Source organism: Zeus faber (genome assembly GCF_960531495.2).
Source record: "Zeus faber genome assembly, chromosome: 10".
In the NCBI taxonomy this organism is placed as follows: domain Eukaryota; kingdom Metazoa; phylum Chordata; class Actinopteri; order Zeiformes; family Zeidae; genus Zeus; species Zeus faber.
This window is the reverse complement of record NC_137199.1, coordinates 29323078-29345198: the sequence shown is the minus strand read 5'-3', so window position 1 is coordinate 29345198 and position 22121 is coordinate 29323078. Positions and strand designations below refer to the sequence as shown.

General features: G+C 44.7%; 1 protein-coding gene across 1 annotated transcript in view; it reads left to right on the top strand.

Moving 5' to 3' along the window:
- The window catches only part of rxfp1 (relaxin family peptide receptor 1), a gene marked incomplete at both ends in the record, with an annotated part of 92932 nt that extends 73011 nt beyond the window's left edge, over positions 1-19921 (top strand). Inside the window, 5 exons of the mRNA XM_080008261.1 lie at positions 2427-2498; positions 3793-4022; positions 16938-17348; positions 18702-18920; positions 19584-19921. Coding sequence (XP_079864387.1) covers positions 2427-2498; positions 3793-4022; positions 16938-17348; positions 18702-18920; positions 19584-19921 — 1270 coding nt within the window. The remainder of the gene's footprint in view (positions 1-2426; positions 2499-3792; positions 4023-16937; positions 17349-18701; positions 18921-19583) is intronic.
- Positions 19922-22121: the final 2200 nt, after the last annotated feature.

The window sequence follows — 22121 nt, the reverse complement described above, 5'->3', positions numbered from 1 at the left end:
GCCTGCACTATTTTTCATTTGTTTTCGGGCAGGTGATGCGCCGGGAGCGCACCTTCAGCCCCGGGGTCGTTTCCGCATTGTGGAGTATGAGGGACGTACGGCAGGGCAGGGGGTTGAGAACACGCCGGCAGAGCGCCGCCGCAGCGCCACGACGTCCCCGCTCTGGGCCGGGAGTGAGATGGTCACTTAATAGGGTCGAGGTGCGATCGGCCGATTTTGGAACCTCCGGCCCCAACTCGCCCCTCTCGCCCCTCTGACGCGCCTCCACTTTGGGCGGACCCTACTCTGTCTATGTGTTTGACTTCATAATCGACCTCCCCCACGCGTCGTGCGACCACGGGGGCTCTTGTCACTTTGCCGGTCATTTTGAGCTGGACGTAGGGAGCAGTACTAACACCTTGTCTCCCGGTGAGAATTGCAACAGTTGTTACAGTACAATTAACAGTAACTTTTCGACTGTTTCAGATCAGTACAATCTGCAGCATTCCCTGGTTGTCCGATGTGTGTCACTATGACTCCTTGCTGAAATGAAAAACACTGAATTAAAAAACACCGGCAGCGGTGGCTTCCACGGACGAACGCTGATGTTTGAATGTCTCTGTGGAGGTCAACTGCAGCATTCATCATAATACACCGTGAAGAACGGATCCTCCTGTCAGAGCTGCTCCAGCCCAGCATCCGTAACAAAGACAGGCGAGGTTTAGAAACATGGCTGAAGTGCCAGCCACGCCCATTATCCTGCACTTCATGTCAAACACAAATGATGTATTATTATGGGTTATTACTCGTACTGAAGTTTCTTTTCATTATTTTCAGTGATTGATTTATTCACTGTCTAGACTAGATACTCTGATTAGATAGATAGACGGATGGATGGATGGAGAGGTAGGTAGATGCTCGATGGATGGATGATGGATAGGTAGGTGGGTAGATAGATGGATAGATGGACGGACGGACGGACGGATGGACAGAGGGATTGATGGATCGATAGAAAGACAGACAGACAAATAGACGGATATATAGATGCTTTATTTGTCCACAGAGGGAAATTGCAATTGTCTCAACAGCTCACATCCAAACAGCGGAAAAATATAGAAATAAAGAAAGGCATATAACCTAAAAATAACAGAAAAACACTCCCAAAAATAAAATATGCGTTCCCATACAACAAACAGTAAACATGAGATTGAGACATGAGACTGGGGAGACCCAAAACCGAAAACAAGATGATAATCTCATTTGGGAACCAGTACAATGCATTACTACGTATTGGAATCCCTGCATCCCTAATATCCACTCACAAAGGATGGATTGTATTGTATAACGTCAAGTATTATTTAACCACACGACTGCTATAAGTACAGTTTAGATGAACGTGACACTGCACTGAATCCTGGTTCGTAAGAGGTTCTGTGCATGTTAACAATCTGTCTCACCCACGCGCCTGGAAGGGAACGACGGATGGAGGTTCATCTGTGGTCACGTTGGAGTGGGAAGGGGGATGCTAGGCTCTGCTGGTATAATCCTCCTTCTTTGGCGATTTACCGTACACCCATATATATAAGATGTGAAAGCATGGGAGAGATCACAGGGGAGAAAAATGGGATCTCATTGGCAACCCGTGGACGGCAGCTCTCTACAAAGGAACTTCTCATTTGTGAAAAATTTATACCGTATATTGGCCTGATTAAAATTCCAGGACCAAAACTTGGTTCTGTAATTAATATTTTAAATGAAAGTTAAGACTGTGTCTGGGAGTCTCTTTGCATTTCATCAAACTTATTAAGGTGAACTGTGCTCCATATATAGAGAGAGAAAGAGAAATAGGAGAGTTGGCAGCTTGTAGGTTGGAATGATGTTAAATTAGCTTTTGAGTTGCAAGATCAAAATTGCAAGGCTGCCCCAATTCATCGAATCCATCAGTTCCAGCAGAACAGCAGCATCCAACAGCAGCTCTGTGTTCAGCAGAACCAGTTCAGTTTTGAGATTCGGTTCCAGAGGAGTCACTCAGTGCAACGAGTCGTCCGATTTCACAGACTCTTTTACGATTTCGTTCAGGTTCGTTTTGAACGGGCGGCGAGCGAGGGAGGACTTCCTGACGATGCACGAGAGTTAATTATTTCAAGTTTATGAGCTGGACACTCACTCTTTTGTCGGAGTGTCTCCAGACACCTGAGTCATCGAAAAAGATGTTGTTCTCTGCGAGCGAATCGTTTGCGAGTCTTGCATCACCATCTATTAGTCGCCCATAATAAAAAGCAGTCATGCTGTACATCTTTCTAAGGATTTTTAAGGATAACAGTGCGGTGGGATTATTTCATTTTAAAAAGTGTGCCGTGGCAGAAAAGAGGTTGGGGAGCACTGTGATAAACGATAATGTCTGCTTGTTTTGTTTTGGGTTTTTTTCTATTGCCTTCTCGCTGTAGGAGCATCGAGGGAATAGAGATCGGAAACATCCAGCGGAGGATGTTCGAGCCTCTCAAACACCTGACGCACATGTGAGCACGCATCACCGCCCCTGGTTTACTACACCTGATCACGTGACACAGCACTCAGTGGCGAAGGCGACAAGATCACTTGTCGTTTCCTGGATTAAATGTTTGTGTCCGTGACATGACGCATTCATTATTCAAAATACTGCATAATAATGATTAATTTGAAGAATGATGAGTGATTAATGTAAGAAGTTACTCGTACTGAAATGAATAGAAATAAACATGGCTTTTCAGAAGCAGTATAAAGCCTGCTTCACACTGAATACCTATGTCTGTCTGTCTGTCTGTCTGTCTGTCTGTCTGTCTGTCTGTCTGTCTGTCTGTCCACCTACCTATTGCTCTATCTATCTATCTATCTATCTATCTATCTATCTATCTATCTATCTATCTATTTATCTGTCTGTCTGTCTGTCTATTATGTATCTATTTAGATCCATTGATATCAATAGTGCTGTAATTACACTAATAGTCACGCAACAACATTTTAACGTAAGCTGGTGGATTCTCCATTCGCACGAGAACGCGAAAACGCGAAAACGTTTTAAAACGCTCAGTCAACGCTCAGCATTCCTTCCAGGAGGGGGCGATAATATCTGATGAAACTTGATGTCAAACACCGCCGACGGCTTCCTGCCGCGTGCGCAAATGCAAAAGATGAGGTGCTGACGTCTGCGTTTTTTAAGAAGCTCCGTTCCACTTCCTCCGCACGAAAGCACGGAAAACAGAGTTTGGAAAAGCCTCCACCCTGGAAGGCCTTTTCCAAAAGCTTGGTCTCCAGTTTCCGAAACACCGTTTTCCTGTGGGCGGGGACAAAATGCAGAGAAAATACAACCTTTCATATCTGTACATCCGTAGACGTGTGGATGAGGCCAGGGAGCAGAGAAGGAATCTGACGAGCGGAAAAAAAACCCTTTTGGACTTTTACAAATAAGAGACTCGTCGGTCTTCGCCCTGACGTTGTCTTGGGTCGTTGTCTGGCGGCGCGGTGGTTCAGTGGTTGGCACTGTTGCCTCACCGCAAGAAGGTCCAGGGTTTGAGTCCCAAGTCCTTTCTGTGTGGAGCTTGTATGTTCTCCCCGTGTTTGTGTGGCTTCCCTCCCGCCATCAAGACATGTATGTGAGGGGTTAATCCTCCCTGACCAAGGCACTGGTGAAAAAGTTGGGGTTGTTCCCTGAGTGTGGCACAGCCCACTACCCCTTTACCAATATAATAGAATGGGTCAAATGCAGAGGACTCATTTCCCTGTATCCGACTTCTCCAATGACAGCAAAGAGACATTCTATTCCTCTTTCTGCAGATACTTCAAGAAGTTCCAGTACTGCGGCTACGCGCCTCACGTGCGCAGCTGCAAGCCCAACACCGACGGCATCTCGTCCTTCGAGGACCTGCTGGCCAACATCGTGCTGAGGGTGTTCGTGTGGGTGGTGTCCACCACCACCTGCATCGGGAACCTCTTCGTCATCTGCATGCGCTCCTACATCCGCTCGGAGAACAAGCTGCACGCCATGTGCATCATCTCCCTCTGCTGTGAGTCGCTCTCCCCTTCATTTATCATGTTTAACTTCTCTGTGAGATGTTTTGGCAAATTTGTGATGCGGTCGATGTGATGACCATCACCGAGGGAGGAAGAGGGACAAGGGTGTCTACTCCACCACTACTCTGCTTCTACCTCTAATCTACCTCTAGTCTACCTTCCTCTGTACCAGGGGTCAGCATGTTTTGTCATCTGCAACATTGGAATTTTCCTTTGGGGATTGATAAAGTATCTTTATCTTATCTAAAAAATAAAAATAAAAAAACAAAATAAAATAATAATAATACATCTACAATAACAAAAAACACATAAGTTTGATTAGTTTTACACCAGGAAAGCTGCGGGCCCAGATGGCATATTTGGGCGAGTACTGAAGACCTGTGCTAACCAGCTAGCTCCGGTGTTCACTACAATATTCAACATCTCCCTGACTGAATCAGTGGTCTTGTCCTGCTTCAAGAGGTCGTTCCTGTCCCGATGATCGCCTCTCCTGCCGGCCTGAATGTTTACCGTCCGGTGGCCCTCACCTCGGTGGTCATGAAATGTTTCGAGAGGCTGATGAAGGATTATATCTCCGCACCTTGGACCCGTTGCAGTTTGCGTACCGGCAGAACAGATCCATGGATGATGCGGTCTCCCGGGTACTGCACACCACGCTCACGCACCTGGATGGCCGGAAGGGGGCCTATGTGAGATTGCTGTTCATCGATTATAGTTCAAGTTTTAATACCATAGTCCCCTCCAGACTGGCTGTCAAGCTGAAGGAGCTTGCACTGAATACTCCGCTGTGTGCCTGGATCCTGGGCTTCCTCTCAGCTCGGCCTAAGGTGGTTAGGGTGGGGAAGCACATGTCCAGCTCCCTCACTCTGAACACAGGATCCCCCCAGGGCTGCATCCTCAGCCCCCTACTGTACTCCCTGTACACACATGACTGTGTGGCCAGGTCCAGCTCCAACATCATCATCAAGTTTGCTGATGACACCGTTGTCGTGGGCCTGATCACTGACGGTGATGAGAAGACCTACAGCGAGGAGGTGGCTGACATGTCACTCTGGTGCCAGGACAACAGCCTCCACCTGAACGTCAGAAAAACTAAGGAGCTGTGGACTTTGTGGACTTTAAGCGAGGATGCACGCGCCCTTGGTGATCAGTGGGACTTCTGTCGACAGGGTAAGCAGCTTCAAGGACCTGGGAGTCCACATCACGGAGGACTTAACATGGACTTTACAAACAGACAGTCTGGTGAGAAAGGTGAGGCAGCGTCTTTACCACCTCAGGCAGCTGAGGAAATTCCAGGTCTCGGTGAGGATCCTCAATTCCTTCTACTCTGGAGCAGTGGAGAGCATCCTGACAGGCAACATCACTGCCTGGTTTGGGAACTGTACTGCTCAGGACAGGCGAGCCCTGCAGAGGGTGGTGCGTTCAGCTGAACGTACCACTGTAACTACCCTCCTCTCCCTAGAGGACTTATACACCAGGAGGTGTAGTAGCAGAGCCTGCAGGATCATGAAGGATCCTCACCACCCCAACAATGCACTGTTCCAGCTGCGCCTCCACAGTCACAGCGAGAACAGAGAGACTGAGACAGAGTTTTTTCCCGCAAACCATAAGAACTGTCAATGCTGAACTCACCAGGGGTCCTCACTGAGCCACACACATAGGCTCCACTACCTTACTGTGCTGTATGATGCATACTGTACAGCATACTGTGTCACTGTTCTGGGTTGTTCGGTGTCACCGTACTGCTGCGCTGTACTGTTGTGTACTGTGCTGTACATCTCACAAACACTACCTCACTTTATTCACATGCCACTTTAATGCACATATCTGTATATACAAAATTTGCCTATCCCATATACATAAGCCTATTCCCTTTATCTATTCTATTTTATTTGATTTGATTTTATTCTATATATTTAGATTTTATTCTATAGTATTCGACTTACTGCATTACGTTTTAGGAATCAGTTAGTTGGTCAAGTAGAAATTCTTCGGTAGCTACTGTGTTCAGTCTAGGACATATTGTGTGTAGTCACCGGGTGCGTTGCATTGACATTTCATTGCATATATGCATGAAAGTATGTAGATGTATGTGACGAATAAACCTCTTGAATCTTGAATCTTGAATCTTGAATTTACTAGTAAAAGAGCCTTTTTTGGGCAACAAAATAAAGAAAGAAAATCTGTCTGGAGCCACAAAACAGCCTGTAAAATTTAAATGAAGGTAACGCAGCCTCTGAGGTCTAAATGACTTTTGAGCGTGAAGCACTTAATTTCCTGCATTCTGTTGAAATTTTATGGACCAATATGTGTCTTTGCTGCATCGATTTATCTTCTCTTGACTCTACTTCCTCTGCTCTACTTCCCAATTAGTATGAGCCGAGGTTCCGTGTGCTCTGTAAACTTGCGTTCATTTCTTCTTAACTCATCTGGTGTTTTTAGACCTTGTGGTACAAAAATAAAAAATTAAAAATTTGACCTCTCAGCTCAGGCACCTGGGCTGGCTGCCGCTCTGCGATTCCCATTCTGTGAGAAAGCGAGCCTGTCCAAGGCAATTCCAGTGCCGGCCCGTTACGGCACTCTGTCACAGCTTTTCATCACGGGTCCACTCCAGCCACAAAGCCGGGGGTCCAGAACAATTCTGGCTAAATGCAATGGTGTGAAAGTCCAAAGCTTCGTTTGATCCGCCTGTGACTAGGAGGTAATTAATTGCGCGGGGAGCCCGCTTCGCAGCGAATTTGACAAGCGACACCAACAAAGAGTCTGTGACACGCTGCGGTGCGGAACTGCCGGGCCCCATCGCGGCTCCTGGATGTGCTCAAGTTCTCCAGCCCGTGCGCTGTTTGGGAGCCGACAGGAAGTGACGTCGGTCGCTTTTTGGACTGACTGGAGCCGGGCTTAAAATTGCTGTACGTTATTAAGTCACAGATATCAAATAATGACGTTATTCACGTTCACCTCGGACGTCATCGTATTCACTCACAATCAGTCTCTTTTTACATGAAGTGAATTGTGTGGAATTTTTTTTCACACTCTGCAAACACTATACATAGAAAGTTTTACATTTTTAAAATGGTGAATGTCCTGCTGCGCAAACTACTTCCTGTTCTGGAAAAAAAAAACAAGCTCTCCCATTTTCCCATTTGACATATTGTGTGATATTAAACTCAGGCGTAGTTCATCCAACGGCCACTAGGGGGGAAGGATCCGACTGTCCGATGCGATTACGGATTTGATGTAAAACGCGCGAAACTTTGCAGTGGCTTTATTCAATGAGGGACATGCAACCAAACCAAGAATTTTATTGGGTCCTTTCGGGGCTTTTTTGACCCTTTCTTAATTAGGACTGAGTTGGTATCGAAATTATAATCTGAATCTGGGTAAAATAGACAAAAAAGGTGAATTTACCTCGAAGCAGAGTACGACGCCGCTGCAGAACGGCTGCACAGGTGACTCCACCCCTGCTGGAGCGCTGACAGCTCTCAACACTGTGTGTGCTCGTCCGTCTGTCGGGCTTCGCCGCGAGGAAGTGAGAGGTGTTTATGTCGGGGCTCTAAACCTCCGGGGAAATAACCAAGCTAAACGCCCAAACCAACATCATGCCGTCCTTAGCGGGCGGGAGGGTAAAGCAATGAGCAATGAACATTTGAGACCAAGCTGCGGGGACGCTCTTTGATCACGGCGGCTGCAGCAACACCTTCAGGAGAGCTCCTCTTCATGTGCTACGTCTGCGCCGCGTCGCACGCTTACGTTGTCCGCCAGGAGCCAGTGATGGTTTTTGTTTTATTTTTGGCATCTTTCCGGAGTTTTCTCTTTGTGGTTAAAACCTAGGGACGGACGAGTCTGGAGTCTTCTATTTTTTCTGCAGGGTGAAAAGTCCCAAAATGCTGCCACATGAGCGATGGTGTTTCTTTTGTACATACGTTGCTTTTTGCCAAGCGGACATATCACTTCCTTCCTTGTGTTACCCCCGCGTGGCTGACGTGAAGATCCTCCACCGGCCACTCCGTCGGACCCGGATGCTCACACCAAAGGAGTCAAACACAGATCGGTCGAGATCGGCCTCAATGGGAATGAACGACTCACGTACTCTCTCAAGGCTCCGACTCCGTTTGTCCTGAGAATCGATTCTCAGAATTGGACGTGGTCGGATTCGAGAATCGACTCTCTTGGAACGGACGCCCCGTCCCGTCGTTAAAAAACAACCCGACGATGTCTCGTCATCTGGGTCAGCGGAGGTGTCGGGAGGAGACGGATTGGAGACCGGCGTGCTAACCTCGTTTCCACAGGACACTAAGGGAGGACACTTTTGCGGGTTTCGGTGAAGCCGGATTAAAAGAAAGTGAATGCGCGCGTCGTGGTGAACCCGGGCTTCTCGGACCGTTCCGGATGGAACAGAGTCTCTGGTTTCGTCATTTCTGGGCCATCAACTTGTGCCTTTGCGGGATTTAACCGCGAAAATGCCGAGGTTGTGGCTGTGATGTATGTTCTCTCAGCCAACCATGTGTTGGGTCACAAGTCTGAAGGGAAATGTATCCACCACACGTCGTGGCCGAGCTGTAGGCAACAGGTGGTCCGGGGCCCAAAAAGTGGTCAACAAAGCGTTATTATTTGGCCCTTGCAATTCTCTTGAGAATTCTTTGTTTGTGCATTCTTTACGTAACGTCATCTCGGACGACAATCGAAGTCCCGAACATAATGTCCGTAGATCTGGCCGAGGAAGCTCCGTGAAGTGGTTAAAATCCCAGACAGTTCCTCGCAGTGTGGCCCGGTTCCAGGGAAGGAAGAGAAAAACCCAGGTCAATTCTGGGAAAACGTCATGAAAAAATAACTCAAATAGCCTCGTGGGACAAAAGCTCTTCATGGCTCGGCCCTGCCTGCCTTGGTTTGTGCTTTTCAGCATCAAGTACTTTGTTGAGGTCTCACCTTCTGTTATTTCCTTTTAGTCGTTTTATTTCTAATTTCCTTGTTTCTTTGTCGGATCCAAATTGATCTGCTCACACAGGACTTGTTTATTTTTTGTTTCATTTGCTTCTGATTATGTTCTGACCCGCCATCTAAAAGCAGCAGTATTCAACATCAATTGTAACAAATTGAAAGATTACAAAAATATAGATAGAAAAAAAAGGTCTTTAATATGTTTTTTAAACCAGGGAGAGAAGGGGGTTGTTATTTCTTTAATTCTTTGAAAATCATAGAATGTGTTAATATTTTAATTTTCATTATTATTATTATTATTATTATTATTATTATTATTATTATTATTATTATTATTATTATTATTATTAGTTATTTTCATTATTATTATTTATTATTATTATTATTATTATTTTTACTATTATTGTTGTTGTTATTATTATTTCATTAGTTGTGCACCTTTCTGCCTCCTCGACCTGGTTTACTATCTTCCTATAAACTAAGTTACTTTGCATATGACACATTCTCTATTTGTACTTTTTGGGAGGAGGGGGCGTCAACTCCTTGAAAACCCTGCTTGCCATCCTTGCTAGAGCCGACATTCTCAAAAGGAGCAATAAGCGAAATAAGTGAGACTTGATAGACGCTCAGATCTGAGTGATTTGGTAAATCTGATTTTAAATGAATACATCTCCCCTCCCATACCCGATGTAAACTTCCTCGTATCCTCCGATCAATCTGTCAATAACTCCCAAATTCGCTGTCTTCCAGGGCGTGCAATGACGCAACGATGGATTGTTTGAAGACCAAGACGTGTCAGAATCCCAAAGTGAATGGTCAATAAGAGAGTAGGAGCTGTGGTACATCAAGGAAACCGTATTCTTTCTTTACCTGAGAAACAAACATCTTTTATTTATTTCTCGATTCATGCGACTCTTTGAACCTGCGGAATATAACGGCAATTTAACCCCCCCAAAAAAAAGGATCCCCTGGAGTCATCCGTCTCACCAGTGCTGAGGAAACCGGCCCCGGGGACCCCCCGAGCTCTTCCCATCTCGTTCCCAGACTCTCACCCCGACGCCGCCATGTTGTTATTTTAATGGGTGTGGGTGTGTTGTTATTTTAATGGGCGTGGGTGTGTTGTTATTTCAATGGGCGTGGGTGTGTTGTTATTTTAATGGGTGTGGGTGTGTTGTTATTTCAACGGGTGTGGGTGTGTTGTTATTTTAATGGGCGTGGGTGTGTTGTTATTTCAATGGGCGTGGGTGTGTTGTTATTTCAACGGGTGTGGGTGTGTTGTTATTTCAATGGGCGTGGTGTGTTGTTATTTCAACGGGTGTGGGTGTGTTGTTAATTTAATGGGTGTGGGTGTGTTGTTATTTCAACGGGTGTGGGTGTGTTGTTATTTCAACAGGTGTGGGTGTGTTGTTATTTCAATGGGCATGGGTGTGTTGTTATTTTAATGGGTGTGGGTGTGTTGTTATTTTAATGGGTGTGGGTGTGTTGTTATTTTAATGGGTGTGGGTGTGTTGTTATTTTAATGGGTGTGGGTGTGTTGTTATTTTAATGGGTGTGGGTGTGTTGTTATTTTAATGGGTGTGGGTGTGTTGTTATTTCAACGGGTGTGGGTGTGTTGTTATTTCAACGAGTGTGGGTGTGTTGTTATTTCAACGAGTGTGGGTGTGTTGTTATTTCAACGGGTGTGGGTGTGTTGTTATTTCAACGGGTGTGGGTGTGTTGTTATTTCAATGGGTGTGGGTGTGTTGTTATTTCAACGGGTGTGGGTGTGTTGTTATTTCAACAGGTGTGGGTGTGTTGTATTTCAACAGGCGTGGGTGTGTTGTTATTTCAACGAGTGTGGGTGTGTTGTTATTTCAACGAGTGTGGGTGTGTTGTTATTTCAACGGGTGTGGGTGTGTTGTTATTTCAACGGGTGTGGGTGTGTTGTTATTTCAACGAGTGTGGGTGTGTTGTTATTTCAACGGGTGTGGGTGTGTTGTTATTTCAACAGGTGTGGGTGTGTTGTATTTCAACAGGCGTGGGTGTGTTGTTATTCCTCTGGTGTGGAACCGCGATGGAAGCTCATGGTTTCTGAACTCCAAGGGTGAGAACGGTGTCACAGCGTCAGTGACATCACTTTACTAAACAAGTTGGATACTTTTCACAAAAGTTATAGAGTTATACTACAACTACTACTACTACTACTATTACTGCTACTATTACTACTACTACTATTACTACTACTACCACTACTACTAGTATTACTACTACTACTATTACTACTACTATTACTACTACAACTATTACTACTACTACCACTACTACTAGTATTACTACTACTATTACTACTATTACTACTACTACTACTGATACTACTATTACTATTACTACTACTGCTACTACTACTAAAAAGTCGAATCCTCTGAGTCACAGAACTCTGTTCCTGGTGAAGGTCTGGAGACATCAGGACACTAATTGTACAAAACCCCATTCCAATGAAGTTGGGACGTTGTATAAAACGTTAGTAAAAACAGAATACAATGATTTGCAAATCCTTTTCAACCTATATTCAATTGAATACACTACAAAGACAAGATGTTTCATGTTCAGACAGATCAACTTTTTTGTTTTTTTGCAATTCACTCACTTTGAATTTGACGCCTGCAGCACGTTCCAAAAAAGCTGGGACAGGGGCCTGTTTAACACTGTGTAACGTCACCTTTCCTTTTAACAACACTCAATAAGCGTTTGGGAACTGAGGACAGTAATTGTCTAATGAGTATGAGATGTAAGTTAGCCCTGCCATGGGCACCAACACACCCCCGTACCAGCACAGATGCCGGCTTTTGAGCTCTGCGCTGATAACAATCTGGACGGTCCTTTTCCTCTTGGGCCCAGAGGACACCACGTCCATGATATCCAAAAACAATTTGAAATATGGACTCGTCAGACCACAACACACTTTTCCACTTTGCTTCGGTCCATCTCAGACGAGCTCGGGCAAAGAGAAGCCGTTTCTGGCTGCGTTTCTGGCTGTTATTGATATATGGCTTTGGCTTTGCATGGTGGAGTCTTAACTTGCACTTGCACGTGCTAATATCCTCTACAGAATGATTTTCTGTTTTTAATGCAGTGCCACCTGAGGGATGGAAGGTCACGAGCATTCAATGTTGGTTTTCAGCCTCGCCGCTTCTCCAGATTCTCTGAATCTTTTGATGATATTATGGACTGTAGATGAAGAAATCCCTAAACTCCTTGCAATAGTACGTTGAGAAACGTTGTTAAACTGTTGGACTATTTGCTCACACAGTTGTTCACACAGTTGCCTTTGGGGGACGCTCCTTTTACACCCAATCATGACACTCACCTGTTTCCAATTCACCTGTTCACCTGTGGAATGTTCCAAACAGGTGTTTTTTGCGCATTCCTCAACTATCCCAGTCTTTTGTTGCCCCTGTCCCAGCTTTTTTGGAATGTGCTGCAGGCATCAAATTCAAAATGAGTGAATATTTGCCAAAAAACAATAAAGTTGATCTGTCTGAACATGAAACATCTTGTCTTTGTAGTGTATTCAATTGAAAATAGGTTGAAAAGGATTTGCAAATCATTGTATTCTGTTTTTACTTACGTTTTACACAGCGTCCCAACTTCATTGGAATTGGGGTTTCGTAATTTGAATTTGATCCGAGTGGAAAAAACTCGACATTTAATTTATATCTACATACATGTGCCTATAGTATTTTTATATTTAAAATACTTAAATTACTTTTGGTGTCATGAGTGAAATGAGGATGTCAAGTATTTATATGATGCTTGTATTTCTTGTTATGAGCAGCAGCTCTATGTTGTACTTGTGGCTGTGCAAGTTGGTGCTACACAGCTCGCTTGATGCATTAAAAAAACGTTGATCCACGTGCCGGCGAGCTCTTGATGGCGCCTCTCACTGGTCTCCACTGCACGGTTTGAGACCTATTTATTTTATTTATTCAACCTGTATAAGGTCTCACTGAGATTAGAAATTTATTTTACAAGAGCGTCCCGGCCAAGACAGGCAGCAGCACAAATAACAGCGTTGCAGACATTATATATAAAAAAAAATGTTTTACAATTTACATTGAAAATAAAGAATACATCATAAAATTCACCGACGCCCACTGAAATAAAATTCAAAAATATTCATCCAAGAAGTCATCGAGGTCAGGGATCAAACAGGCACAATATGAATCAGTCGAAACCCCGCCAGCCAGATGTGCCTGCAGCCCCCGGGTCATTAGAGTGAATTTAAATGCATCATGTGAAGCCAGAAGAATCAGGTCATTTAGAGCCGAGGGAGCAGAACACCTCCACTCCCTTCTCCCCAACTCAGTACCGACTTTAGGGACACATAGTAGGAATAACTCCTGGGAGCGAAGACAACATCTTCCCATACTTTTCTGAAGGATGGGAAGGAGATCCGTAGGTGAGATGGAAGCAGACCAAGAATACCCAAATACATAAAATGTGCCGATGGTTGTGGGTTTATGCCGATGGGACAAGGCAGAGCATCCCACCCGAGCATAGAGCAACCGTGAGTAACGTCTTTAAAGTAATCAACCTCAGCGCTCTGTGGTGGACAGTGTGTAGCGCATGTAGGCATCGCAAAGACGCATGTATAGAACATGGCCATAGTCTACTACCTACCTCAGTCATACTACCTGCAGGTGAATTGAAACCTATGTGCAAATGTGAAATGACAAAATAAAGCAAAAAATGTGAACATTCTTTTTCTGTGGCTTGAGAGAACAAGTGCTTTTTGGGCACATGCTTATAAAATACTAGAAAAACTAGTTGTGCCCAAAAACAAAATAAAAGGAAACGACTGAAAAGTGTTTAACATGATCATTTAAATAAGGGAAAGGAAAATGGTTTCAAGGATAATGGATCATATTTTTGTTTACGGTGGAGGGATTTCGAAAGCCGATTTTTATTTGCATATCCATATTTTTTAATTACAAATTTTTCAAATTACGTTTGGAAAAAACACACAAAAAACAGATTTTTTTTCTATGTTCACGCACGGTGTAAATGCAGCATTTACACCGTGCGTGAACGTGGGCCTTTCCCCATCAGTATATCCCGATACTAATGGCGTTTTAAGGCCGGTGTCAGCGGGGCCTGGGAATGCTGCGTGTCAGGGTGCGGTGGAGGAAGGTAAGAAACACAAGGACGCGCTGCCGTCGCCATGTTATCCCGGCTGCTTCCGTAAAAATCTGTCACGTCGGCAGAACTGATAACCTGACATTGGCGGCGCAGGTGGGCGTCGCCGGCAGGCTGCAAGTCTTTCATGTTGGACGGTGGTAGATGTCAAATGCTTTTTTGGGCACATGCTCATTGCACCGTCTCTATTCAAGTTTGTGACGTTACATTTATTGTAAAAACCGAATCTTGCAACAGCGGCAGCATTCCTGACGAACCAAAGGGTGACATTTATGAGTGAGGTGAGAGAATTAATTAAGAATTTGCAGACGGGTCAAATATGCATCAAAAAACACTTGGTCTCAACTTGGTCTTGGTCTTGGTTCGATGCTTCAGTGAATAATTGAAAGCTCAGTCTGTTGAATCCGTTTTTTCAGTCGGTGGTTTTAAATAAAGAGGCAGACAGCCGCTGGTTTTTACTTGTACAAGGGTCGGGTCAGAGAGGTGCTCTGGAGCAGCTCACTGAGTGGAACAGTTTATTTTCAGGGAGTCAGAGAATGTATGATCAGTTTGGCGTCACAGATTCATACGTGTTCAAGATAAGATAACTCTGTGACTCGTGAAGGACAATGGGGTGATGTTCACGCTCTTGCAGCTGCATCGGGGGAGGCTGAAAAGACGATAGCGTACAGACTGCACTCCCATGGGTTGGGTTGTCTGGAAACTAACACTGTGTACTGAAAATGAAGATATGTGACTGAGGATATATGAGGTTGTGTTCTTCGTCATGTGTGTGCCTATATGTTTATGTGATAACATAGATTTAGATATGTTGTTACAGTCACACCCAACGTTAACGTTAATAATGTCCTTGTTTTATAAATGCCCAGCTCCAATTAAAAAAAAACGTCCAAGAAATATTGTTGCAAGGAGGTGGAGCTTATCTCGGAGGGGGGTGGGGCTTATGATAGCGCGTCGCAGCTCCACAGGAATGAGCAGACTTCCGCTTTGTTCTCGTCATTTGCCAGATTCGGTGTAAAGCAGGCGTTAACTCTCGCTCTTCCGAATCTACCACCCGAAAGACGTTTTCCGGGAGTTTTGGGCTTTTCGAGGATCATTTCTCCGGGACGTGCAGACAGACAGACAGACAGACAGAAAAACAGCAGGACACGAGCTGGTGTTATAACATGAATAACACACCCGTCACAAATATCACACCAACTATCAGGAAAAACTGAACCAAGAGCACTCAAAGAACACCTTCATTTGTCTTTTGAAGGGAACATTAATAATAATATTCCTTTTTTTCACACGGCCAAAGGCCACATTGTTCATATTTCTCTGTCGCGGCCGACACGCATTTTTGGAATGAGGTGAAATGAGGATTGATGTTTGTGTTCATGGAAGAGAAAACAGTCAGCGTGCAGACAAAATGTGACCCGCGGGGAAAAGGGAAAAGTGAGAAAATGTGACGGCGGTTCCAACTTTTCTCCGGCTCCTGCGCCCGCGGTATGCACGTCTGACCGCGCCCACCCGGGTGTGGTCAGCGCCTTCATTTCAAAGATGGACGGCAATGCAAACCATGTTCAGGAAGGTGGAGGTAAGAAGCAGACAGGACTTGTTTTTTCCTGCCTGACCTGGGAAACAGACAGAAACGTCGTCGGTGTGTCGGGGTCTTATTTTATTTTTTTGACAGTCGCCATGAAAGCCTGTCTGGGCGATGGACTTTTTTTTTTTTCTGTGAACGAACACAATGAATTGTGTTCATTGTGGCTTTTTAAATCCCCGGCAACGTCTTGTTGGTTTGCCCCAGTTGTTTTCTTTCCTTCATTCCGTGTCACTTCCTTCTGATCTTTGAGTCAGAACGTTAACACCGAGTCCTCATTCCTGGTTCCCCTTCAGCTGAAAACAGGAAATTATGTGGAAATACATTTTCCAAAAATATGTAAATTAATTATATTCTTCACCATGTCATCCAAAATGTTATTTATTTCAGTGCTTTACTGTAGCACTGTACTTTTCAGATAGATATATTAATTTTTTAAATATTTATATATATTATAACTGCACGTCCAAAAGTCTCTCGGTGGAACGTATTTATTTTGGCTTTATTTGGTCTGACACAGCTTTTTGGGGAAAGTGATTTGTCGTAACCCGATTCAACCTCTGACCTCATTTAGTGCCATGTGGAAGCTCCTTATTTTGACATGGACAAGGTTATTGACTTGGAGGCACATTCCCCACGTGTCTCTGGCTCTGACTATGACACAAGACTTTAAAAATCAATACAAAATTCGATGTTTTTCCCTCTCTGCCTTAAACCGATCGCACAGAATCCGTAATCCATCCTGACGATCTGACCGCCCCCCCCCTCCTAGTGGCCGTCGGATGAACTGCGTCTGAGTTTCGCCCTTTAAATAATATTTAGTGTTTGCAAAGTTCGAACAAAATCAAGAAATATGCACAATTCACTTTTACAAATAATAATAATAATACTGGATATGGTGACATCCAAGGTTAATTTCGTTTTAAGCCCGGTTCAAACACAAAATTAGACTGATGTCACTTCCTGTCATAGTGTCTGCCCGAAACTTGTCGCTGAAACATTGGTTGAAAAATCGGAACTCATCCGGGAATTCCGCAGTGCAGCCGAGGCCGGGCTTATCTCGGAGGGGGCGGGGCTTAGCGCAGCGCGTCACAGCTCGCCGCGTGCGGAATCCGACCCTCCACCGGGACGGATGGGCTTCCGGTTCGTTCCGGCCGTTTGTCGCATTCGGTGTGAAGTTGGCTTTACTCCCGCGCCCTCCCCCCTCCAGGTGCGGACGGCCTGATGGGAGTCTACCTCTTCACCATCGGCGCCTACGACCTGAAGTTCCGCGGCGAGTACAACCGCCACGCCCAGGCCTGGATGGACAGCCCGCAGTGCCAGGTGGTGGGCTCGCTGGCCATGCTGTCCACCGAGGTGTCGGTGCTGCTGCTCACCTACCTCACCCTGGAGAAGTACATCTGCATCGTGTACCCGTTCCGCTACCTGACGCCCGGCTGGCGCCGCACCGTCACCATCCTCGCCGCCATCTGGATCTTCGGCTTCGTGATCGCCTTCCTGCCGCTCGCCTGCAAGGGGCTCTTCCGCAACTTCTACGGCACCAACGGCGTGTGCTTCCCGCTGCACTCGGAGCAGCCCGAGACGCCGTGGGCGCACATCTACTCCATCGTCATCTTCCTGGGTGCGGGGAGTCAGGCCCGTCCTCCCTACCTCCCTCCCTCCCTCCATTACCGGCTGCTCCTTTCTTGTTTTTTTTCCGATCGATAGCAATTTAGCACTATGTCCGCCCCGAGCTTATTGCATTGTCACATCAAATTTCTGTGTGTGTGTGTGTGTGTGTGTGTGTGTGCGCGCGCGCGAGCACCTCCATGCACAGTCGTGGGGATGATCTAATTTCCATGTATTCATTGATAAGACGCTATTTTCCAAAGTGACTTATTACATCAGACGCTAGAAAACGTCAAAGCAGACAACCCCAAATTTAAGAGCTTGAGCACCTGTTTCTAAATTCAACCAGACAAAGAACAAGACAGCTGTAAGGAATTGTGTTACTAGTAAATAAAGTAAAATAAGATGATTCATATTTTTGTCATGCTAGTGCAATATGATCTGTACACATATGTTGGTGCACTATGTCAACATAACAACTTTAAACAATTTGCAATGATTGGAAAAAAAAATTTGTTTTGCAAAAAAACTCAAGCTCAAATTGAGGAACTTCTGCAAATTATGGTAGAAAACGACGATTCATTTAATTTCGTTTTGATCTTCATCAGAGTGAAGCCAAAACTTCTAAAGCTAGTGGTGGAAAAAGTACTCCAACCTTTTACTTTTACTTTTACTTTGCAAACTAAGTACAAATACCCTGAGGTGAAATGACTCCAGTGGAGGTGAACGCACCGCATGGACATTTCTACTTCAGTGAAAGTGTAAAAGCACTAAATGTACGTCAAGTATTAAAAGCAAAAGTACTTTGTCACATCCAGGGCGCCGATGTTACGGAGTGTATAATACTTTATAATAAGGTGCGACTGGACCTTGTTTCTACAGATGATGCTGATACGGATCCTGGTTAAAATTTAAGAAAATAAGTACTGTAGTACAGGTGATGTCATAGTATTCTACAAGGATAGGGTATGGGTAATAGGTTAGAAATTGAGCAGTGATCTTAAATTATTAATAATAACAATAATAATAAGAATATCATAATAAGAATAACATTAATAATAACAAAAACAATAATAAAAACAATAATAACAATTATTATAATAATAACATAAGAATAACAACAATAATAACAATAATAATAATAACAATAATAATCACCTTTATTTGTATAGCACCTTTCATACACGATGTGTAACTAGTTAACTAGTTAGTGACAATAAAAACAGAGACAGCAATGCAAAAAGCATTTACAAAGTGGAACAATAAAGTAATTAAAATGACGAAACTAAATAACAGGGTAAGAATAAGCGCTCCTCACTCTTAGTTCGTTTCTTTCTGACTGACCTGTGTTGTGGGGCCCGCGCAGGTCTGAACCTGGTGGCGTTCCTCATCATCGTGCTGTCGTACGCCAGCATGTTCTACAACATCCAGCGCACGGGGACGCAGACCACCATGTACAGCAACCACATCAAGAAGGAGGTGACCATCGCCAAGCGCTTCTTCTCCATCGTCATCACCGACTCCCTGTGCTGGATCCCCATCTTCATCCTCAAGATCCTCTCCCTCCTGCAGGTGGAGATTCCAGGTGCGAGGCGGACGCTCTCTTGTACACAGCTCTCTTTTTTTAATTCAACCTCACGGCGCTCAGGGGCTGAGCCCACTTTTAAAAACTGGGTTTTTTATTAAAAAAAAAAAAAGTAAATTAAAATGGAAGTTATTGCTATTACATTTTCATTCTGCTAATCCTGAGCAATTTATTTTCTCTGAATTCGTAATAATACAATGTACTCTGAAGTATAGACGGCGGGTTCTTTAAAATAAAAATATATTTCAAATAGATACGATAAAAAAATACAGAGGGGGGTCATCCCTCCCTAAAATGACAAATACAATAGAAAAAAATATAATCTGTAAAATACCAGTAATCTGTAAAATATCATTTATCTCTTCATATGATGAAGAGATAAATGAAATAGAAAAATAAAAATGAAAAATAAAATGGAAAGAAATCTTCTCTCTCTCTCTCTTCTGTCCCTCCCCCCCGCCCTTCTCTCGCCTTCGCTGTCTCTCTTTATCTCCTCCCCATTCCTCTGTCCCACCCCCTCTCTTTCCTTATCTCCTCTCGCTCTCTCGCTCTCCCTCTCTTTCTCTATGTCCTCCTACCATCTCTCTCTCTCTCTCTCTCTCTCTCTCTCTCTCTCTCTCTCCCCACGCCCCCTCTCTCCACCTCTCTCCCTCCTTCCATCAGGCACCATCAGCTCCTGGGTGGTGGTGTTCATCCTGCCCATCAACAGCGCCCTGAACCCGATCCTCTACACCCTGACCACGCGGCCCTTCAAGGAGACCATCCTGCAGGTGTGGGCCAACTACCGGCAGCAGAGGCCGCTGCTGGGCGACCACGCGGCGCACCACCCGTCGCTCACCTGGCAGGAGATGTGGCCGCTGCAGGAGAACAGCCACGTGGCCCCCCCCTCCGCCAAGTTCCCGGGCAGCGCGGGAAACGGCAGGAACCCGCCGTCAGAAAAGACCCGCGCCGGGGGGAAGCCCGGGCCGGCCCCCGTCACGCGGGGCGACGCAGCGCGGTGACCTTCGCCGCCGGCGTGCACCAACAGCGGGCAGCACAGCGACACCCGTACGCGCGAGCTTCCCGAGCACCAGAGAGGCCGGAGGCCGAAGATTCCAGGTTCGGAAAGTCTGGAGCAAAAATCCATGTTTCCGTGTTTTTGCTCCAGCCGCGCATCGATCAGCTGATCCCGCTCATCCGGTCCGACTTCTGGGCTGATGCCGGTTAGAAAATCCACACGGTTGGGGGAAAATCCCCGAGTGGAGCTTTGCACACACACGAGCAGAGAGGGGAATTCCGGGGTTCAGGGAGTAAAATTCCACTCGGGGGTTTTCAGTCAGCCACGTGCAGGAAGCCGGGAGTCCATTCATTCTTTTGCAGAGTCCGATTCACATACGCGAAAAGATGTGACACTGGGATTAGCCACGCCCCCCCCCTGAGAAGCTCGTCCACTGCGGCGCGGAATCTTCACGTCCCGTCGAGGCTCCAGGATGTGTTCGCGTTTTCCATCGCACGCGACAAGTTTCGAGTCCGTCACTAAGACCAGAAGCGAAGACAGTCAAGTTTTTTTTTTTATCGGGATTGGGCTCAAAACAAATTAAATAAGTCATGTTTATAAAATTATGACGTCATTAACATTTATTATCTTTAATGTTGGATGTCACCGTATTCGCTATGAATAAATCTCTACCTATAGAAGTTTTTTTATAAGTGGAATTATTTTCCGCACATTGCAAAAACTATATAGAGGTAAAAGTTTAAAACTCTGATTCTAACTTGTGAATGTCCAGCTGAGCAGACTGTTGTTCTAGAAAAAAAAAAACAAGCTCTCCCATGTTCTCTGACCTTTTGTGATGTGAAACCCAGAAGCAGCTCATCCGACGTCCACCAGGGGGAAGATCCTACTGTCTGATGCGTTTTCAGATTTGGTGTGAAGCTTGTCTAAGACTATGACTAGATGGCGCTCACGCTGTCCCCAATAGAGTGTGTTATGCGTTTGGAATTTCCATAGCGAAGGAAGAAGCTTTGAAAGGACATGGACCAACGAAGGTCACCGGTGTCTTGCAAACAGGACGTTGTTTTCTTCTTTTTTGGGGCAGGGGGCTGTGGAGGTCTGTCTCTCTCCCAGCTGGTCTGGTGACGTGAACCTCCAACCCTCCCCTCGACTGCCTCTCCAACCTCCAGCCTTCACCAACCTCCACCCTCTCACCATGACTGGTGAATGGAACCCTTACGGGGTTTAGTTGCTACGTGTTTACATATTTGTGATTTGATGAATATTTTTACACTGTGATCTGTACAAAGTCACTATTTGCACAGCCATCCAACTCCCTTGTACATACTTTGCTATTGAGCTGAATTCTTGGTCCGTTCATTTTTAGGTACAGTTTGAAATCATCCACAGCGCTGATAACTGTAAAAAGAAAAGTCCAAATAAATTAGAGATATCAGGATAAATAGTCGTTTATTTGTATATTAAGATTTTTAAATGGCCGTTATGAATACCAACTACTTCTTGTGTCTCAGTTTCAGTTTCCACTCCATAAATATATATATATATATATATATATATATATATATATATATATATATATATATATATATATATTGGAAAAATATAAATGTTTTATGTATATATGTCAAATGCCATTTTAGTTGTGTCAAATTAGCAATAAAATAGCTCTATTTAAAATTCTGGCTGTAAGTTGTATCTTTCATTCAAGTGTAAAAAAAGAAAACCAATTGTGGATAATTTTGCACATGGTGGTGGGTGAGCCCTGGCAAGATGTTCTCTTCAGGCGGCCAACACCATGGACCATTCACCACAATAGACATCTCCATTTTCATATTTTATTTTTAACCTGTGCTGTCAGCATGCTGGGCATACAGAACAGAGTATTTGTTCCATTGCATCTAGGGCAGAGTTAGTCAGCAAGTGGAGTTCAACTTCTCAACCTGCAATGCAACTCTCTATTTATTCCTTAATCATCAACAACTGCTGCAAAAACTCTGTCCTGTGGACGACCTGTGGGATGATAGGGTCACAGCTTTTTGTTACACAGAACCACCACCAATCCTCCTCTTTGGAGAACCATCTTACCATGTTTTGGTCTTAAAATAACTAATCATCATTACTACTCCAAGATGGAGAGAATCAGATGAGACAAATAAACATAGAACCAAACAACAACATGTACATGGGGGAAAAATAACATAGAAACA